Here is a 22328-nt window from a genome sequence, read left to right on the forward strand (position 1 = left end):
GAAGGAATTCCTGGGTGAGGGGCTGGGATGGAATTCCCAGATCTGCTGTGGCTGCCCCTGGATCCCTGGCAGTGTCCAAGGCCAGGTTGGACACTGGGGCTGGGAGCCACCTGGGATAGCAGGAGGTGTTCGGGTTGGAATTAGATCATCTTTGAAGTCCCTTCCAAGCCAAACTATTCCTGGATTGTGTGATTCTAGGGCAGGGTGAGACGAGGTCCCTAGAACTCCTTCTAGAGGTGCTAGTTTGGAGCATTCCATGAAATATTTGCCTGGAAAACTGCTCGGAATTGTTGTACAAAGCGAGGAACTTCAGCTTGTGGAAAGTGAAGAGGTTTCTTTGCTATTGTTTGTGAATTTTGTACTCTACATTTTGGGCAATGTTACAAATTTGAGTTAAAGTCAGAGGACTTCAGGGAGGACCAGAGGAGATCCAAGCAGGAAATGTGAGGGAATGGAAGAGCAATCCTCATTTTTAGGTGATGTTTGAGTGGATTCAGCACATTGCTGCAGCACAAACCCTAATCTGGGATTTTCTTTCTGTGGTCTGTTTTTTTTTTTTTTTTTGGTACAAAATCAGGTTCCTGATGATTTTAATCCATGTATATCTGCAGGTCTCCGGGACAGGTGGGACCTCTGGGTATTAAAGAAGGTGTTACTAATTGCTGGTATTAAACAAGGAGTTACTAATTGTTTACTTAATTATTGCTGCCTTGCACCGTGTCACCCAAGGCTTTCCTTTCCCAACTTCTCATTTGTCCCAGACATCCCACAGCTTCTCTGGACACCCTGTTCCCATTCTGCACCTTTCCAGTGTTTGTTCTCTTTCCCCATATCCAGTCTGAACCTCCCAAGGTGTCACCAGCACCAGTGCTGGGATCTTTGTGGTGTCACTTCACAATTTCTATGCCTGCACCTTTGAAATTGCTGATGAATCCAATCTCCTTCAGATTTGGGGGTGTTTCCAACCCCTTCCTGCATGGGAAGTGGCTGCAGACAGCCCCACCAGGCTCCAGCAGTGAAATGACACCAACCCAGGGCGTTTTGCTGCCCCAGGGCTGGCAGGGATCTGCTCACCTCACACCTGCCAGAGCCAAACCTCGTGGTTCCTTTGTTCAGGGTCCGTGTGATGCTGCTCGGTGTCACTCAAGCTCGGGTTATTTTTCGGGTTCAGTGGCAGCCTGGAGCCTCCTGATGTGTCCTGGCAGGTTTTTTTTGGGGAGCCCTGAGTGACAGCTCAATGTAGGAAAGTCCTTGAAAAGAAAAAATCGCCTCCTGTGGTACTAGTGGCTGCCATGGGAAATGCTTCCCCCCCAAAATTATCTTGGATTTAGGTGTTGTTAAAGGAGGAGAGACTGGAGCCCGTAGCAAAGCTCAGGGTGTTTGCACAGCGTCAGCATGGCATGGAACTGGCAGTGGGGCTGAAACCCTTCTCTGCCTTCCCAGCTGGTGCAGATCATCATCAACACCACCCACCTGGAGAAATCCTGCAAGTTCCTGGAGGAGTTCATCACCAACATCACCAACGTGCTGCCCGAGACCGTGCACACCACCAAGCTCTACGGGACCACCACCTTCAAGGTGAGCTCTATGGCACCACCACCTTCAGGGTCCCACCCCTGGGTGGGTGCTGGCAGGGATCTGCTCTGCTCAGGAGGCCTCAGGGCCAGCTGGGCTGAGCCCAAGGATGATTCTGGCCTATTTTTTGGGGAGGTTGCGCCATCGCTTTGGGTTTGTCCTTTGGAGCGTTGCTCCTGTTGAGATCGTGGGAGGTTTTGTCCTTAATTTGCAGCACTAATTAGGTAAAGGATTAAGGAAATCTTAAACAAAAGCCTAATATTTCTTATTTAAATAAATCCTCGCTTTGCTGTTGGAGTGCTGTGTCATGGACACCAGATTCCTCTTCCACCCAGGAGAAAGATTTCCAGAATTTATATTTCTCCGTCTTTCCACTCCTTTTGGCATTATCCCCTAAAAATCAGGGCTGACAGAAACTCCCAGATTTTCCACCCTTTAAACCCCACTCCAGGAGTGCTTTATATGGGATCTGATTGGGTCAAGTGTGGGGTGTCCCGTGGAGATCCAGAGGTGGGAACAGCAGCAGTGGGTTTGGTGGGGCTTTGCCATGGGGTTTCCCCAGGGAAGTCCATCCTGCCTTTATCCACCTGTCTGGCCTGAAGCTGAGTGTCCTGCCCTTGTTCTGGCAGGGAGGCTCCTGAACCCAGCCCTGCCCTGGGTTTGGTGGGGTTTCCATGGGGAATGTTCCTCTCCCACCTCAGAATCATGGGATATCCTGAGCTGTAGGGACCCACAGGGATCATTGACTCTGGAACAGCCCATCCAGGGGTTGAACACCACCTTGGTGTCATCAGCACCAGGATCCCAGCCCTGGAGCCAGTCTCTCCTCCATCTCCACTGGATTTGTCCTCAGGTGACATCGGGGCAGAATCCAGCTTGGTGGTGCCCACCACAGCCTGGTGGTCCCTGTCCCACCAGCCTGAGGCTGCAGCAGCCTCGTGGTGGCTGCCCTGAGCTTTAGGGCTGTGTTAAATCCCAGTCTAAAGGCTGGGTGGAGCTCCCACCCTGCTGAAGATGGAGTGGAGCCCCCATCCCATGTAGGATATTGATGGTTTAGAGCCCTCATCCCATGTGGGGTTTCATTGGTGTGGAGCCCTCGTCCCGTGTAGGATTTTGGTGGTGTGGAGCCCTCATCCCATGTAGGATTTTGGTGGTGTGGAGCCCTCATCCCATGTAGGATTTTGGTGGAGCGGAGCCTCCATCCCACACAGGATTTCAGTGGTGGAGTGGAGCCCTCATCCTATGTGGGGTCTCAGTGGTTTGGAGCCCCCACCCCATGTGGGATTTTGCTGGTTTGGAGCCCCCATTCCATGTGGGATTTTGCTGGTGTGGAGCCCCCATCCCACGTGGGATTTTTGCCCCCATCCCACACCCTGCCTCATTCCCAGGACGCTCGACACACTGCTGAGGAGGAGATCTACACCAACCTGAACCAGAAGATTGACCAGTTCCTGCAGCTGGCCGACTACGACTGGATGGCCCCAGAGCCAGGCAGCCGGGCCAGCGAGTACCTGGTGGATCTGATCGGCTTCCTGCGCAGCACCTTCGCCGTGTTCACCCACCTCCCGGTGAGCCCGCCCTCCCTCCTGCTCCTGGGTCCTGGGGGAGCTCAAACCTCATGGGCTGTGCTGGAAACGGGGCCTGGGGATGTGGGGGATATGGGAAAAATTCTGTTTTTAAAGGAAGTGTGTGACGGTGTTCACAGAGGTTCTTGGATGAGGGAAGAGATGAGAATGTTGACTCCATGTTTCAGAAGGCTTGATTTATTGTTTTATGATATATATTACATTAAAACTATACTAAAAAAATAGAAGAAAAGGTTTCATGAGAAAGCTAGCTAAGCTAAGAATAGAATCAGAAAGAATGATAACAAAGCTTCTGTCTCGGACAGAGTCCGAGCCAGCTGACTGTGATTGGCCATTAATTACAAACAGCCAACATGAGACCAATCACAGGTGCACCTGTTGCATTCCACAGCAGCAGATAATCATTGTTTACATTTTGTTCCTGGGGCCTCTCAGCTTCTCAGGAGGAAAAAATCCTAAGGAAAGGATTTTTCATGAAAAGATGTCCGCGACAGAAGGGGTTTCGCATGTCACCACAAGCTCTGGTCTTCAGGACTCTCCCAAATATTTGCAAATATAGTTTTGTGGGATTGAGGCTCCATCCCAGCCCACCGTGTATCAGCAGGATTGTAATTTATTCCACACCTGTATTTCAGACACTTTAACTTCCAGTTAATGCCCATACAGAATTCTTTTTTCCCAAAAATCCAGCCTGTGGATGCGTTACTGGAACTACAGCTGCGTTTCCAAGTGTTTGTCAAGTCCCTGATGCCTCCCATCCCAGTATTGCTCCCTTGGAAGGCACCATATGTTTCTTTCTTCTCTCTGCTGTCTAAAGTCCCTGTGTTTATGCTGCTGTTGCCATCAGAAATGTACTTTATGCTGCTTTTTGCAGTCGGCTGAGTGCTGTCTCATTGGTAGGAAAAATCCAATCACCAGGGAGATTCTTTTTTTGCTCCAGCAGCTTTTTTCCCTCCTCTAAATGGGATTTGTTTTGAGCTGTGTGGATACACTCTCAGGAGGATCAGCAGGTATTTTGAAACAGCAAATCCCCTGAACTCTGTGGCTGTTCTAAAAGCAATTTCAGATCTTTCTTCCTTTGCGAAACTGGGATTTATTTGCTGCTTTCACGAGCTGGGAATAAACAGGAAGGGGAGATTTAATATTCCCCAGTGGCAGCTTCCTTCGTTCTGTGTGTGCCCTGGGATTCTCCTCTGGAAGGAGGTCCCACCCTCCTGTTTTGGGAGGTGTCACACCCCCAAACTGTGCTGCCTCGTGTCTTTGGGCATCCCCATCCCAGCAGGAAAATCTGGGAGCAGGGGGAGCTCTGGCTGATTTGCTGGGGGGGAGAAACCCCCAAAAGGGGACTGGAAGTGTCTTTCCCTGCTCCTCTGCCCCTGTGAGGAGGAGAAGTGGCTTCCTCAGCTCTGTTACCAGTTGGACAAACTGATAAATGAGCAGAGAGGTGGGGAGGACTTCGGTCCATCTCCCCAGCCAAGTTTGTCCCAAATGTCCCCGGGCAGGTGTCCTGTGGCAGGTGCCTTCCAAAGCCAGGAGATGCTGGAAATGGCTGGATTTCTCCTTAAAAGTAAGGAACAGTGGGTTGGTTTAGCACCTGGAGGCTTCCACCCATCACGCTGGGGATCCTCAGGAGCCAGTAATGGAACTTGACAGGGAGATTGGTCTCTGCAGCAGAGCATGAAGCAGCAGAGATGAGCTGGGGGGGGGATGCCCACAGTGATTTATGAGGTGGGCCAGCAGTGATTTATCTTCCTTAAATATTAATGTTTCCTTTTGGAGCCAGTCAGGGTTGGTTTGGAGGCTGGGAGGACTTGAATTGGTCTAAAAAGCACCAGGACAGATTGAGGCAGCCTTTTGTCTTGCAGAGCTGGGTTAGAAAAGCCCCAGCTGAGAAGAAGTTGAGTTTGCTGGGCCGCCCCTGAGCTCCAGAGCCTCCCCAAAGCTTGGGGAGACATGGGAGGCACCTCAGCCTGGTTTGGGAGCATCAGGTCTGGGTCAAAGCTTTGTGGGAGCCGCAGGTTTGGGATTTTTTAATATTAGTTGGAGTTTTTTCCTTATGTTGTGGATGGATCACCCAAATCGTGGGTGAGAGCAAGCCAGGAAGGAGCAGGCTGCATCCCAAAGGCCTCCACATCCTTTGGTGTCAATGATTTTTATCCTTGTAGGGTTCAGGGAATTTTTCCAGTGTCTGATTTAGGAGCACAGTGAATTCTTGGGCTTTGCTACTGAAGTGCAGGAGATTAAGGTGTTGTCCAAAGCCATGAAAAAAATGATGGAGGTGTTTGTTAAAGCACCAAAAATGTGACATGAGCATCAGTTGGAGAGGGGTAAAGGAACATTTCCAAAAAGGGTGAATTCCAGCTCTAGAAGGAAATTCAGGATTCTGGGGACAAGATTGAGCTGATCCAAACCCATCCCAATCCATCAGCATGAGAGGTGTGATAGGAAATAAAGCATGACAGTTTTGGGGTCTGAGAGGAACTGCTGCCTTGTTTGAGATGAGTTTTTAGCCTAATCCCATAAAATCCAGGATATCCACAGTGCCAGTAGGTCCAGGACTGTGCCCCATCCTGGGGTGAGGTGTCCTTGGAGCACCTTCATTCCTGTGTGCCTCACCTCCCATTCCTGTTCTCCTGCCTGGTTTGGCAATGCCCCCATCCTCCAGAGCTGATTCCTGCAGGATTTCTGGGATTTTGGCCAAGTGAAAAGTGTTCCCCTGGTGTTGGAAGGTGCAGATTTGTTGCTCTCCCTGCCTTTTGTCCCAGCTGCAATGACACCTCCACCTGCCCATCAGGGAACGTCAGCCCAGGCATGTCAGAGTTCCTGGGCTAAAATTCCATCTCCAAATAACCCCATCAGGGAAAATAAACGGAACCCAAAGTCCTGAGGCTGCAGAAATGCACCGTGACAGGGCTGAGTAATCCCATTGTCCCAACAAAGCTGCAGGAAAACCTCAGTGGGGTCACGGTTCCAGCTGGTCCCAGGGCAGCTCAAGTGGCCCTGGAAGGTCCTTGGGACTCAGCTTTGAAGAGGGGCTGAAGAGGAGCTGAAAGGAATCTCAGCTCGGAGTCAGGATTTGGGTTTATTTTTCCCTCTCCAGGCTGAATTTTTCCTGTGTTTCTTGGGAATCCCAGAATTTTTGTGTTGAACAGTTTGGGTTGGGAGGGCCCCTTGAAGGTCACCTGCTCCAAGCCCCTGCAGTAAGCAGGGACATCTTCAACTGCATCAGGTTCTCCAGAGCCATGGCCTTGGATCTTTCCAGGGATGAGCTTCCCCCATTTCCCTGGGCACCCAGCAAAAATAACCCAGCCCAAAATCCTGGCTGGTGGATTGGCCTAAAGTCTCTTTTTTAGTCTCTTTTTCTAGGCCTCAAGCAGGAATGTCAGCCCCAAATTTTTCCTTTGGGGTAGGCATTGTGGGGGATGATGGAAACCACTTGATTTTGGGAATTGCTGGGATTTATTTGCACATTGCAGTTTTCTGGGGGACATCTTCAATTAGATCAAGTCCAGAGCCATGGCCTTGGATTTTAACAGGGTGAGGCCTCTACCACCTCTGTGAGCACCCAGTTCAAGCAGCAAAACTGACACAGCCAAAATCCTGATTCATAAGCCAAAGGGTCTCCATTTTCTCTGGAGCTCAAGCAGGAATTTGAGTTCCTAATTTTTCCTTTGGAGTAGGGATTGTGGGAGATGATGAAAACTGGGAATTGCTGGGATTTATTTGCACATTGCTGTTTTCTGGGAGACATCTTCAACTGGATCAAGCTGTCCAGAGCCATGGCCTTGGATTTTTCCAGAGATGAGGCCTTGACCGCCTCTGTGGTGACCTGGCAAAAAAACCCCCAAAATAATCTCAAAATCCGGGCTGGTGCAGCGCCCTAAAGAGCCTCCACTTTTTCCAGGCCTTGCAATCCCAGGTTTTTTTTTCCTTTGGAGTAGGCATTGTGGGAGATGATGAAAACCACTTGATTTTGGGAATTCCTGGAATTTATTTGCACGTTGAAGTTTTCTGGGGGACGCTGAGCCCTCACCAGTGCCATGGGGACAGCGTGTGCCGGGGGGCAGGAAAAGTTCACAGAGAACTTCCCGGGGTTTTGGTGCATGCCAGTGCTGCATGAAACGGTCATGGTGGTTTGGAGCCACAATTCCAGAATGCTCCACTAAGTGCCCAAAAATGTCTCCGAGCAAATAAAATGCTGATGGGAATCAAAGCATAATTAACATTTGGCTCCCAAGGCTGCCCTCTTCCTGCGTTAACCAGGGAGAGTCGGTTCCTGCTGCTGCTGCTGTGGAGCTCATTAATATGGGATGCTCGGGTCTCCTTTAAAAGAAAAACCTCTATTTTTAAGGGTAAAAAAAAGAAATATTTTAGTACAAAAAGTATTTTAGGCCTTAAGAAAAAGAAAACCAAAAAAAGGTGGTTTCTGGTTTTCAGCAAGCAAAGGACCACGGCCTCCAAAAATGAACATTTCCAGCCTAAGACTTTGCAAAGAATGACTGAAAAAGCCTTTTGTCTTTGATGGCTGATTGTTGTTTTTATTTCTTGTTGGACAAGTTAATGTAAATGGCATTGACAGGGCTACTCCAAACACACTGATTTGTTGACATTAAGCTCCTCAGAGATGGAGGGTTGTGTCAACACCTCCCCTGAACTGTCAGGTTAACAAAGCAAGGATGTTTTCTTGGGGGAGGGGAGCGGGGCTGGGGGAAGGGGGGGGGTGTTTTGTTTTTATTTTCAGTTTCCTTTAATCCTCTGTTAGTCTTGTATCTCGATAACCTCCTTTGGAAGGGAATCAGGGCAGGTCAAGAGGTGAGGCTGACCTGGGAAGGGGAAGCAATCTTTCAGCGATCCAACAAATCCAACCTCTGCCGCTGAGCACTTCAGTGTGAACCCTCTGCAGAGGGAATTTTTTTTTCCCCTATTTTTTTTTCCCCTTTTCTGCTTATTTTTGCCAGATGGCAGGCACAGATTTCAGCTGGAGCTGTGATGGTTTTTTGCCTTCTCTTGGCATCTCTTCCCCCTCACAAACGAATGGCCCCGGCAGCTCTTGCTCTGGTAGAAAGAGCTTTGCAAGTGTTTATTTTCTTTCCAAAGAGAACGATTGCCTGTGTTTTTATTTGAAAAGTCAAATCCCTCTGGAATATTTATAAGCCAAGGCCCTGTGCATGGAAGTGAAATGCCATGAACTTTGCACCAACCACAGCCTCGGCCGCCTTGGGAGGGACCCAAGTGGAAAATAACCATCAGGAAAACATCTCAGGAGCACCAGAGTCACCTCTGGGTTTACACAAGTCCAGTCTGTGCTTAAATAACATCCCTGGCCTTTGGAAGAGCTGAGCAAGCCCTGCTGGAGATGATCCCAGCTGTCACTCCCAGGGTTTGGCATCCACCACCTCTTGCAGGTGGGATTGCTGAGGAGCAGGGATGGGGACGTGCAGAGCAGACAGGAGAGCTGGAGAGGGACAAGGAGAGGAGGGACAGGAGCCAGGGAATGGCTCCCACTGGGAAAGGGGAGATTGGGCTGGGATCTTGGCAAGGAATTGCTGGCTGGGAGGGTGGGCAGGGGCTGGGCTGGAATTGCCAGATTTGCTGTGGCTGCCCCTGGATCCCTGGCAGTGCCCAAGGCCAGGTTGGACACTGGGGCTTGGAGCACCCTGGGATAGTGAGAGATGTTTGAATCAGGATGCTCTTTGAGGTCCCTTCCAACCCGACCCATTCCAGGAATCTGTGACAGAATGACACCAAAACTGCTCTTGAGGTACTTTATTCTCCTCCTCTTCCTCCTCCTCCCAGGAGCTCCCATTTTCTTTCCCAATCCTTTGCTGATGTCGGAGCTGCTGTTGGAGTATTGGGGAGGTTGTGGGCACCTCTGGTGGCCTTTGGGCTTCTTTCTGCCTTTGTCCTGTTACTCTGTTCTGCCTTTGACCCTGACCTGCTGTGTTGTCCTCCATAGGGGCAGGTGGATGTCCACTCCACCATGTCGGTGAGTACCGGACACTGTGTCCTGTGCCTTGGCTCTGCTCTGCTCACACCTCCAGGCTCAGGGGGAGCTGAACCAGAAAAGGTCCCTTGTGTCAGCCAGGGGGAAAGGAAAAGATGGATTGAAAGTTGGGATCGATGGGATACATAATTCTGGGATAAATCAGAGACCAAAGGAAAGGGTTTTCTTCCCAATGGGTCTCTAAATTGTTGGTTTCAGTGCATTGAAGTGGCTCCTTTTATCACCCTGGAATATCTGAATCTGCAGGGAATTAGGGAGAATGCCTGACATTAGGGAAACCTGGATGACATTCTCACACTCTGCTCCAAAGAGAAGAGATGTTTGTAAAATCTCTGTTCCTTGTTCAGGGAAATTCCCCTTGGGGATTGCAGCTGGAAATTCCTCCTGGTTTGAGGGATTGGACCACTAAGCCCTCCATCAGACTGGAGGGGAAGTGTCCAAAGCCAGGCTGGATGGGGCTTGCAGCAGCCTGGGATGGATGGTGGAAGGTGTCCCTGCCACAGCAGGGAGTGGAACTGGATCATTTTTAAGGTCCCTTCCATCCCAAACCACTCTGGGATTCCACAGTTTTCTCCAGAAAATAATGTACACTCTTGACACGTGCCATCTCCCAGTTTGGATTTGGCCAAATTAGCACCAAAGTAAAGCCAAGGAGACTTTTCAGACCTTCCTTCTGGTTCAGCAACCCCCTGTGATTGTTGTCATCTCTGCTTGTTCCATGTGCAGGAGAAAAGCCCATGGCATTTCCAGGGATAGACGGCAAACAAAGTGCTCTGCAGCCACCTTGTTTCCTCTATTCCTACAGCTTCAAACCCAGGCCCACGGGAGCAAAACCCACCTGGGAATTCTGTGGGATTGTCACACTCAGAGCCTGGACCCTGCTTCTGCTTTCTAGCCTTTATTCCCTGCTCTTCATGGGAATCCTGACCGATATTCCCTGCTCCAGCAGGATGCTTGTGCCCCTTTCCCTGGAAACCAAGCCTGGCTAAGCCTGGACTATCTGCAGGCTCCAGGCACCTGGGGGGGTTTCTAAGTCAACAGTGAGGCCTCAAATCAACAGCAGCTCCTGGAGAGAGGGAGCCTCGTTAAAGCAATCCCAGGCTGGCTCCCATCAAAGCCGGGATGCTCCAGGCATTCCCTACAGCCAAGGGATTCCAGGAGCGGTGTTGGATGTCAGGCATCCTCCATGCTGTCTTCAGGGCGTAGCCCAAGAGGGAGAGATGCAAAATGCCCTTTTCCCCCTGGCTTTTCCAGGCTTGGAGCTGTTTAGAAGCCAGATGTATTTATTTCTTTAATTGGATCCAGTGCCTAGACAGCTCTGGAGTCAGCTTCCTATGGAGAGGGGGGCATTACTTTCATTAAGGTAAATCAGTGGAAAATAATACCTGGAGCTCCCCTGGAAAGGGTCAGGGATGGAGTAATCCCTTTATATGGAGGGGCTTTTCCAGCCTGCTCTTAGTCAGGCTTGTTCTTAACGGCAACAAATCCCAGTTTTCCTTCCTTTTATCCCTCCTAATTTTCTGTTCTCTGCCTTGTTGGGATTAATTGGCAGGGATAAATCACAGAAGAGGAGGAAAAATAAAAATGGGATCGTGCAAAGTAGCAGGACAAAGGAGGAGTTTTAGCAGAGTTTAATTTGTCTGGTGGGAAGTTGTTGTGGCTAATCCTGGAAGTTTAAAAGGTAAAAAAAGAGGGATGTGGACATGGACAGGGCATGAGCAGCATCCAGAATCTTCCGTGTCTGGGGCTTTCCACACCAGAGGTGATCCAAGTCTTTTAGGGGATTGCATGGCCTGAATGAATGTTCAGCAAAATTCCTGTAAAGCAGGGATGCCTTGAAGGGGAGAGGATGGACTCATGGATGGAGCAGCCCATTCCTGGTTTCCCAAGTGCTTCCAGAATCCCAAATATTTGTCAGGAATGAGGGGTCAAAACAGGAGCTGGTGGTGCTTTAAAACAAGGAGCAGTGTGTCCAAATCCCATGGATTTGCTAGTGCTGGATGGGGCAGTCTGACTGACCCCTGATTAACCCAGGAGCTCTGTAAACTTGAGTCTAGCTAAGCCAGGTTATCTGGAATTCCAAGGTTTCCTTGTCTGCTTTCAGCGATTGGAAAATTAATGGAAGCCAAAATGCCCAAAGCCATAAATCCTTTAAACCAGGGTGTGCTTCCTTACGGATCTTTCCCTTTGTGGAGTCACCTCGGCATGGTTGGCTTGGAATTTTGTTTTCCAAACCAGGATTGAGGAAGGTGTTGGATACTTTCTCTTGCCTGCACCTCCATCCATAAGGAATGTGTGGCACAGGGAATCTGGCATCCAAAATTCCAGCCCTGGTGTGTGGAATCCAAACCTGCCTTCTCCTTCCTGCTCCAGAGCCTCAGCCTGGACCTTCCGAAAATCCTACCAGGAGATAAAGTTTGGGTTGGGATTCTTCTACCATTTAGGAAATTTAGGGGAAATCATAGGATTTGCAATTTCCTGCTTTCCTCCTGTTTCATCCACTGCTCTTTCAAATTGGGAATGTGGAAAGGGACATCCATGAGCAGCTTCCAAAGGTCTCCACACCTTCCTTAACCCATCCATGGGAGGAGCCCCAGCTCCCCTGGAGGAGCCCAAACCTTTGGGGGGGTCCCTGTGCAGGGGACGCTTGATTTGAGAGAAGTTGAGTGCTCAGAATGGAGCCACCAGCCATGGCTGATGCTACCAGTGTGGGTGAAGATGTTTTTGTGACCATCACAGGGTCCCTTTCCACAAATGTTTTCCCTGGATCTTACAGCTTTGGGTAGATGGAATGGCAGGAGTGGGAAAAACTTCTCAAAGTGAAGATCCCTATGGAATTCTCATCATCCTCTGGAGTTATTTGTTGGGTTTTATGAAGGGCAAGAAATCAGGAGAATCTGATGGGTGAATTGAAAACCAGTCACTAATTCCTACAGCTTTCCCCATCTCTCTGTTTCATCCATCTTCTGCCTGGTTTTTAGGTCTAACACCTCAGTTTAGAAATGGAAATTTTAGCTATGATTCAGTTTTTGGGAAAAGACAAAATTGAGCTGAAGGTTCGGACGCCACTCCTGTTGGTCACTCGGCTCTGCTTGGAAAGACCTCTTGGACCGAGCTTTGCTGGCTCATGGAGCAGCAATGGAGTGGGTGGGTTGGGATTTTTCCTTGGAGCTCATCTTTTTTTCCAGTCTGTTCAACATCTGGGCTGCAGTGGGGCAGTGGTTGCGTCTCCTTCAGGCCCCGCGCGTCACCCTGGTGTGCCGAGCCTTCCCCCAGCATCCCAAAGGGTGGGAATCTGCGTAAATGGGGGATCTGGAGCATCCCCATGTGTGCAGAGGGTGAGGAACCCCTGGGGTCGCCATCCCAGAGGGAGGACGAGTGCTCCAAACTTCTGGATCTTTCCTTTTTTTCTCCGTCATCGAATTGTAATTACAAAATTATTTCGGGAGGATGGAGCGATTCAAGTCCCTCCCTTTACGTTTTCCTGCTGCCGTAATTGGCAGCTTTGCCCCGATAAATCAGCAGAAACAAACGTGGTTCTTGCTCTTCATAAGTGAGGGGAAAAAATGAAAAAAAGAATCTGTATTTAATCAGCTTTTTGTTTCCAAGATGGCAGCTGCTTTGTATTTAATGGAAAATCAGGCTCTTCCCAATGGAAAGAATGTTATTCCCAAAGCGAATACAAAAGAAAATAAAACCCACAAAAGAGGAGGATGAAATATGTCCATATTTTTTTTTTTTTAGTTTTTTTTTTTTGGTCTCGTTCGTTCCAGTTTGGAGCCGCGCGCTCCGATCGCGGCCGGGCCACAGCTCTGCTTTCCATCAAGGATCTGGGAAAGTCTCGGATCTCGGGCATGGGGACCAGGAGAGAGACACGAATAGGACCAAAAAAATGAAGGCTACTTCATGTTCCTTGTCTACCTTTTGGCTTAGGGGAGATTTACATGGAATATTGGGAAGGAATTCTTCCCTATGAGGGTGGTGAGGCCCTGGAATGGAATTCCCAGATTTGCTGTGGCTGTCCTCTGGATCCCTGGAAGTGTCCAAGGCCAGGTTGGACATTGGGGCTTGGATCCACCTGGGATAGTGGGAAGTGTCCTGCGCAGGGCAAGGTGGGAATGGATAGGATTTAATGTCTCTTCCCACCCGAACCATTCCAGGATTCTGTGATTTTGAATCCAGTCTCAGCTTCCAACCTGATGGGACATTTGGGATTAGGTGGTTCTGTGGTTATTGAGTGCCTGCAGGTAAACTCAGTGGCAAACCAGGATAAAGGCTGTAATTCCTAGAGTATTTCCTGGAGTTTCTCGGGGTGGGATGATGTCCCACCACAAACCCGGACTGTCAGGAATCTTTCCCACCCATGGCTGGTGTGTAGGTCCTTGGAGAGATCCTGCAGCACTGCAGGAGCCTGAAGAGCAGCTGGATGTTCCAGCTCATTTTGGGTGATCCAGGCTCTTCACCTAACCATTTCCATGTTCCTGACTCCCAAAAACCATTTAATTAAAAATATCCTGCCTTGCCTTTGGGTGTTGTACAAGGAAAACAACGGAGACTGTGGAATCTTCTGTTTCCTTGGTTTTTTGCATGTTTACATATCCAAATTTCCCCCAGCAGCTTCCCAACTTTGCTGCCAACCCTGGAGCTTCCAGAGGAGATCTCTGCCCACTCTGGGCTCTTTAGGGCTCCAAAGGAGCTGCCCTGTGTTTGGCTGCGCCATCTGCATCCCGAGGCCCTTCCCTTCCCTTCCCTTCCCTTCCCTTCCCTTCCCTTCCCTTCCCTTCCCTTCCCTTCCCTTCCCTTCCCTTCCCTTCCCTTCCCTTCCCTTCCCTTCCCTTCCCTTCCCTTCCCTTCCCTTCCCTTCCCTTCCCTTCCCTTCCCTTCTCCCTGCCCCTCCTTCTGTTAATTTATTTTCCTATTTAACAAAAATTATCAAGCAGAAGTCATTCGTTGGCTCTGACACAGTGACAAATTGTATGTTCTTGTGCCTGCTCGTATCCCAAAGCCTTTGATATCCCAAATCCCACAATTTCCCGTGGTTCCAACCTCCTTGAGTTGTGCGTTTGCTGTTGGTTGCTTTTGCTTCTCCTTCTCAGGCTTCTCATGATTCCAAGACCTCTTGATTCCTTCAGAGGAAAAACCTTTCCACGTGGAGCTGGCTACTCCACAAAGTACTAAAGACCCCAAAAAACCCCAAACCGAATAAAACAGCATTAAATATTTTTAATAAAAGCCCCTTTCAGCCCTGTCTGCAGGAGCTGCTTGTGACCATCACCCCCGGTGTGATTTCCCTCTTCCCTGAGCTTCCCCCAGCTCCAGCCAAAATACTTCCAGCTGTTGACCTTGGGCATCTTGGGCACAGCCAAAGTTTTCATCGTCTTTTGTTGGAATGTCAGGGATTTGTATCGGGCTGCAGTGGCTGGTTTATTTTTGGTGTGGTGAGGATAATTGCTGGGTTTGCTTTTCTCTTTTCTTCCCCCTTTTCCTTTTTTTTTTGTTGTTTGTCTGGTTGTCCCTGAGCATCTGGTGGGAGCTCAGCTCTGCCATTTGTTTGTCCTGTTGCTGGATCCCGTTTTCCCAGAATTTCATCAAGGTGGGAAGTGTTTGCCTCTGGCAAAGGACACTCTATGGAGGTTTTTCCACACCTCTGGAATGCAACCACTAAAAGGGGCTCAGCTTCCACGGGAATTTGGGAGAGATCCTGGGTCAGGCAGGGAATGGGGCCTTCCAGGTTGGTTGGAGCTGCTCCACTTTTTGGCTCTTTGGAGTTTTCCAGATGAGTTGGTCTTTGCAGGAGACAAATTCCGCTTGGAATTGGGTTGATTGGTGCTGCTCTCTGTAGGTTTTCCATGGTGAACCTGAGATCTTCCATGCTGGGACATTCATGTCTCCTGAACTGAGATAGGGGTAGTCAAAGCCATGGCCAAAATCCCAGTTTTACTCAGGAAAAGCTCCAGGAGGAAAACTTTTGAAATCTGGTGATTTGCTGATGGCAGCGAGGGTTCTTCCATGGATGACCCAAGGTTCATCTCTCCTGGACCATCTTTCTTCCTCTCAAACCAACAACTTCGGATCATGGGATCACTCCTGGAATGGCAGATCCTGGGCAGAAGGCTCCCCCATTCCTGGGAAATCATGGATGTCTATCCTGGCTGGGAGTGGATGCTGGGGCTTTTGGAAGGGACGCTGCTGTCATGGTGACAGGGACATTGGCCATTCCATGTGTCCCAGTGTGGATGGAATCCAAAACGCCTTCCCAAACAAATGTGTGTGCAGACATCGCCTCTCTTCTTAAGTCATCAGGAGCTCCAAGGTCCATTGGTCCAAGGGTTGGAGTATTCCATGGATTCAAGGCTGAGGAGCATCCCACAAATCCAAGACTGAGGAACATCCCATTGATCCAAAGTTGTGGAGCATCCCATGGATCCAAGGTTGAGGAACATCCCATTGGTCCAAGGCTGAAGAGTATTCCATGGATCCAAGACTGAGGAACATCCTATTGATCCAAAGCTGAGCAGCATCTCACTGGTCCAAGGCTGAGGAGTTTTCCATGGATCAAAGGCTGAAGAATATCCCATGGATCAAAGGCTGAGGAATATCCCTTCCTCCAGCAGCCATTCCCATGTGCCCAGGAGCCCTGATCCACAAGCCAGCCTTGCCTGGAAGGTTTCCCTCCTTCTTCTTTTCCTTGGCAAATCCCAAAGCCACGTGAACGTCACCTCGTATCTTGGCTCCAGCCCCTTTTTCCAGCGCCATAAATCCACACAGTGGCTCCAGTGTTCAGCTCCTGGGATGGCTCCACGGAGCCAGGGATCAAATCCAGGTCTGCCAGTGGCTGAAGTCACTCAGGGCCAGTTGGTGGCCACACCACGTCAGCCACCCCTCGTGCTCCACGTGTGTCACGTCAATGCGGAGTGACAGAGCCTGGCCCACAGATGGAAACCAGGAATTGCTCTGCTCCTCTCCTCCTTCCATTAAAAAAAAAAAAATAGGAACAAAAAAGGGATTTGTTCTTAATGAGTCTGCTGCAAAGCTGAGTAAATAGAACTAATTAATTGAAAGTTTTCTTGGTACCTGCAGGGTTTGTGTGGTATGGAGCCATGGAGGTTGGTGTGGCCACGGTGGTGATTGAGCTGAGCTCCAGCCTTGAGGAGACATCTCTGGGGGCCACTAAGCTTGGGGTGACATTGGCAACCAACCAGACACATCACTGGGGCTAGAGGTGTCCTTGCTTGGGCCTATTCTCATTCCTTGGGCCCTCTTTGTCCTGGAGAACCCATTTCTTTGCAGGATCTTGAGTGCAGATCCACAGCTTTTGGATTATCACTTTTCACTTTTTTTTTTTTTTTTTTTTTTTTTTTTTTTTTTTTTTTTTGTGAGGGTTTTGTTTGGTTTTGTGTGGTTTTTTAAACTAAAACAAAGCTGAAAACACCCAAAACAAACCAGAAAAAAAAAAAATACAACCAAAAATCTCCACAAAAAACCCCCATTTGGTCCGGATGAAAATTGACCTTTGGGCAATTAATGAAAGGTTTATTTTTATAAACCTCTTAAAAATATTTTTTAAAATTACAGGTACTCGCCGTTCATTTGTTTTGACGTTTTGGGAAGCGTTTGTGCTTTTGGGTGATGGTTTGGGGTTTTTCTGTCACCTTCAGTGAGTGCAGAACTGTTGTTTAAAAATAAAAGGCAAATCAGGACAGGACAGGCAAGGCAGGAAAAATTTCCAGAGCTGATTTACTGAATTTGCCCCCAGTTTAGGGGGATTTGAGGCAGCCAGGGGATCCAGAGGCTTCTGGAGCAGGAGATGAGCTCTGGGAGGTCTACAGGGTCTGAAGTCTCCATCTGTGGCCACAGAGAGAGGATCCACTGGGATTATCCTGGGGTTTGTGCTACCAAACAATTGCTCATTATTTCCCCGTCACGTTTCCATCCTGTGCAAAACATCCCAGTGCTGCCTTATGGATTGGGAAAGTCAGGAAATTCAGTGTTGAAATTACGGGGACAACTTGTGGTGTTTATAGAAAATTGTACATTTAATACCAAAGAATTCCCATTTTTTGGCCTGCTTTTGTGCTGTCTGAAGTCCCTGGATTTTGCATGTCTAAATATCCTTAATCGCATCAATCCTGATGCTTGTTGCGGGTGAAGAAGGAATTCTGCTGGTAGCTAAAAAAAATAATTGGAAACTCTGAGAGCACTTGGAGCCTGTCAGGCTTTGTTTTCTGTGGAAATGCTGTGTTAATTCCTTGGAGGGTCGCTGGGAGGGTTCTCCTGCTACAGCAGGAGTTGGGTTTGGATTTCTGGGACCACATCCCACCTGGTTGGGCCAGGGGACGTGCAGGAGGCAGCAACAGGTGAAGGGAGGCTGTGGCTGCCCCTGGACCCCTGGAAGAGCCCAAGGACAGGGCTTGGAACACCCTGGGATAGTGGGAGGTGTTCCAGGGTGGACCTGGGTGATCTTTGGGGTCCAACCCAACCCATTCCACGATTCCCTGGCAGCCAGAGGCACTCCTGCAGGGTGGCGGGGACTGGCAGCGCTGTTCCTGATTGCATGTTAAGATTAATGGGTATTTATTTGAACAACCATTCCATTTCAGTAGCTCTTAATGAGTCCTTTGATAGCCAGTTCCTTAATTAACAAGGCAGCCTCTTGGCGTTTCCTCTCCCTAATTGGGAACAGATTGGCCGTGTCTAAACAAACGCTGCTCCCGGCAGCGGGGCCGGCTCCAGAGCCTCCGCGCGCACGGCCCTTCCCCACCAGGGCTGCCCAGGGATGGGATCTGCATGGAAAGAGAGGATTTTGTGGCTGATCTCCTCAAGCAGGATGGACATTGGGCTCTGGGATTGCCCAGGGAGAGTCCCAAAGCCTGGAGGTGCCACCTGGATGTGGCACGCAGCGCTCAGGGTGGGGACGAGGTGTGGTTTGGTCACAGATGGACGCTGGGCTTTGGGATTGCCCAGGATGAGTCCCTAGCCTTGGAGGTGCCACCTGGATGTGACACTCAGTGCTCAGGGTGGAGAGGAGGTGTGGCTCGGTCACAGATTGGACTGGGTGATCCTGGAGGGCTTTTCCAGCCTTAGTGATCCTGTGGTGGTGTGTTCTGGTAGGAGCCCCTTGGCTGCATCTCTGGGAGAGCTTTGGAGCTTGGCTCCTCCCTTTCAGTGCTTGGAGTGGCCACAGGGAACCTTCTGGATCCTTCCTTTGTGTCCAGAGGGATCCTGATGGCACAGGGAGGGCGGTGGCATCTTGATCCACAGGGAACCTTCTGGATTCTTCTCGGGTGCCCAGAAGGATCCTGAGTCACCTTGAGCCACAGGAAGGAACCTCCTGGATCCTTCCCATGTGTCCAGAGGGATCCTGGGTGGCCCAGGGAGGGCAGTGTCACCTGGAGCTACAGGGAGGAACTTTCTGGATCCTTCCTGTGTGTCCAGAGGGATCCTGGTGGCACAGAGGGCAGCGTCACCTTGAAAGGTGTCATGGCAACCCCAAGGTTCCATCAGGAGCCATGGACAGAGGGATTCATTGCCAGGAATGAGCCACAAAACAATAAATCTGTGGATTTTGCTGGGATAACACCCTTGGAATGGCTTTGTTTGATTGAGGTTGGACCAAGGAGAAGTTTGGGCATCTTGGCTGTGGAGATCTGCCAGCTTTCATCTATGATCCCCATTCTTCCCAGTGCAAATCCAGGTTTTGATGGGATTTGTGAAGGTCTTAAATAATGAATCACCCCACAGAACTGTTCCTGGGATTGCTTTGCGTGGTTTGAAGCTCTTCAGTTTTCTGCCATGTTGGTAAAGGAGCCTTGGTGCCTTTGAGGTCTTTGTTTTCCTCTTTCCCTGCAGAGTGCTCAGCTCAGGGCTGCATTCCTGCTCTTTGATCCCCATCCAGATCTCATCCCATCCTTTGGACAAATTGTTCCTGAGCTGGAGGGACCAGGGTGTCCAGGCATTCTCTCTCTCCTGATCAGAATGTCTGGGCATTCAGTCTCTCCTGACCAGAAACTGGTGCCCAGCGCAGGTGTGGGTCGCCCTTGGAGTTCCTCCACAGGTTGATCTGACCCATGCTTGGGGTGTAACAGGGTTGTTCCTCTGAAATTTTGGTCAGTAGGGACAGAAAAGCCTTCCTGGGGTTTTTCCTTAGTGTGGTGTGGGAAAGGAGGGAACCCAGTGGGACCTGGGCAGGCTGGAGAGGTCAGCACAGGGGAAGCTCATGAAGTTCATCCTGAGGGTGTTCCCCTGGAGAAGAGAAGCTGTTCCTGAAACCCAGACAAGGCTGGAGCCACTCTGGGGAGCAGGATCAGGACATCACCAGTGCTTGCTCAGGGTGCTGGCACAGGGACAGCCTTTGGGAGTGCCCCAGGTTCTGCCACGCTCCCAAAAATCATCAGGGAATTAGCGCGGGGCCAGCTGAGTGCAGCGGCTCCTCTGAGCTCCCGACGGCCGCGGCGACACCTCGGGGATCCCGCTGCGTGCCAGGGCACAGGTCCTGGCACTGCCACTGAGGGTGGGGCAGGGCACCGTTTCGGGAGTGTTGGGGTGGATAATGATTTTGGGAGGGTAATGATTTTGGGAGGGTTGGGGTGGGTAACAATTTCAGGAGGGTTGGGGTGGGTAAGAATTTTGGGAGCATTGGGGTGGGTAATGATTTTGGGAGGGTAATGATCTCAGGAGGGTTGGGGTGGATAACAATTTTGGGAGGGTAATGATTTCAGGAGGGTTGGGATGGGTGATGATTTTCGGATGATTGGGGCGGGTAACCATTTTAGGAGTGTAATGATTTTGGGAGGCTAACCATTTTGGGAGGGTTGGAGTAGGTAATGATTTTGGGAGGATTGGGGTGAGTAACAATTTCAGGAGGGTTGGGGTGGGTAATGATTTTGGGAGGGTAATGATTTTGGGAGGGTTGGGTTGGGTAACAATTTCAGGACGGTTAGGGTGGGTAGTGATTTTGGGAGGGTAACAATTTCAGGAAGGTTGGGGTAGGTAATGATTTTGGGAGGTTTGGGGCAGGTAACCATTTCAGGAGGGTAATGATTTCAGGAAGGTTGGGATGGGTAACGATTTTGGGAGGATTGGGGTGGGTAACAACTTCAGGAGGGTAACAATTTTGGGAGGGTTGGGGTGTGTAACCATTTTGGGAGGGGTAACGATTTTGGGAGGATTGGGGGGGTAATGATTTTGGGAGGATTGGGGCAGGTAACCATTTCAAGACGGTAATGATTTTGGGAGGGTTAGGGTGGGTAATGATTTCAGGAGGGTTGGGGTGGGTAATGATTTTGGGAAGATTGGAGCGGGTAACCATTTCAGGAGGATAATGATTTTGGGAGGGTAACCATTTTGGGAGGGTTGGAGTAGGTAATGATTTTGGAGGGTTGGGGTGGGTAATGCTTTTGGGAGGGTTGTGGCTGTGGCAAACACGTTCATGCCAGACTCAGCTCTGTGTGTCCTGGGCGAGTCCAGGTCGTCCAGCATTACAGGAAAACTCAAAAAAAAAAAAAAGAAACCAGGCAAAAAAAACACACCATGAAGCGAAACCCCATCGTAAATAAGCTCCTGAGAGGCGAGGTGGGCATCTGTGGCAGGAGGATGTGCTCAATTCCTGCCAGCCAGAGCCATTCCAAGCGGGAATACAAACAGCCTTCAGCCGCAGCGGCAGCTTATTAGCACTGAAATATCAGTGGCCGCGTGCTCGTTTGTCTCCTGTCAGCAGCAGCTGCTTATCCAGCAGATTTCCCGCTGTATTCCCGGGGAAATGGCCTGAAATTGATGTTCACAAGCCAGGGCTGACTTTATAAGGAGCTGCTGTAACTCGTGGAGTGCAGGGGTGAGGCAGGAAAGGATTAAGTCGGGTCTTATTTATAAGGAGTGAAAGCCATAAATTCTGGGAGGGTTTTAAATCTCGGTGCCCAGGGCAGGAGCTGCTGCTCATCCCTGGTGGTACCTTCTGTTCTCTGAGCAGACATTTAACACTGTGATTGAAACTCCTGTGGCATCTCTGAGTTCTCTGATAATAAATAAGGGGGGGAAAGGGATTCAAGCTTAAAAAGCAGAAAAAAATAATTCCATATACTTTTGCTTTTCTTCAGATAATAGTGGATCTAAACTGTGAGACATCCATGTGTTCTGTGAGAGGAAAAACTGGGTATTTTTAAAAGAAAATACTTTTAGGTGTCTAAACCTCAAGGATAATGGAAATTAAAGGTCATGTTCTCAGCTGGCCTGAGAAGATTCAGGTTCAGAGTGAGGACAGTGGGCATTTGCACCTGAAACAGTTTTAGGCTTGGCCTAATCCTGTGTGGAAAAGGCAGAAGGAGGGAAGGCTGAGCCAGAAGCTGCTTCTGGGCTTGTTTGGATCTCCTTTGCCGTCTCTGTAATAAGTCCTGAGGTAACATTCCCATAAGAAACATCCTGAAGTGCTCCTTCTGTTCAGGGAAGCCTCTCAGAGTCGTGGTGCTGATGATGAAATTGCTTTTCCCATCCCATTTTCCCTGTTTGGGGATTAATTATGTAACATTTAATCTCAGTTGGCTTCTTTTCTCCCACTCGTGGGGTCACTTCTCATTCTCTCTCTCCTGGCCAGAATTTGGTGCCCCGGGCAGGTGTGTGTCATCCTTGGGGTACCTCCACAGGTTGATCTGACCCATGCTTGGGGTTGTTCCTCTGAAATTTTGGTTAGTAGGGGCAGAAAAACCTTCCTGGGGCTTTTCCTTTATGTGGTGTGGGAAAGGAGGGCATCCAGTGGGATCTGGGCAGGCTGGAGAGGTGAGCACAGGGGAAGCTCATGGAGTTCATCCTGAAGGGTGTTCCCCTGGAAAAGGGAAAAACCCAGGGAATCCTCAGAGTCCCTGAAGGGGCTCCAGGAGAGCTGCAGAGGGACTGGGGACAAGGCCTACAGGGACAGGAGCCAGGGAATGGCTCCCACTGGGAAAGGGGAGATTGGGCTGGGATCTTGGCAAGGAATTGCTGGCTGGGAGGGTGGGCAGAACAGCTGTGGCTGCCCCTGGATCCCTGGCAGTTCCCAAGGCCAAGTTGGATATTGGGGCTTGATTTCACCTGGGATTTAAGATCCAACACAAACCATTCCGTTGTTCACCTGGAAGTGAGAACCTCCAAGACTTCTCCAAGAGTTACAATCCTCTGTAAATTCCCACTGATGT

At 49.8% G+C, this 22328-nt stretch overlaps 1 protein-coding gene across 1 annotated transcript in view; it reads left to right on the plus strand.

Moving 5' to 3' along the window:
• The window catches only part of EXOC6B (exocyst complex component 6B), a 291158-nt gene that overhangs the window by 187138 nt on the left and 81692 nt on the right, over positions 1 to 22328 (plus strand). The window contains exons 17-18 of the mRNA XM_058804404.1: positions 1444 to 1578; positions 2964 to 3143. Of these exons, the coding sequence (XP_058660387.1) occupies positions 1444 to 1578; positions 2964 to 3143 (315 nt within the window). The remainder of the gene's footprint in view (positions 1 to 1443; positions 1579 to 2963; positions 3144 to 22328) is intronic.

This window comes from Ammospiza caudacuta, chromosome 4 (genome assembly GCF_027887145.1).
Source record: "Ammospiza caudacuta isolate bAmmCau1 chromosome 4, bAmmCau1.pri, whole genome shotgun sequence".
NCBI lineage: Eukaryota > Metazoa > Chordata > Aves > Passeriformes > Passerellidae > Ammospiza > Ammospiza caudacuta.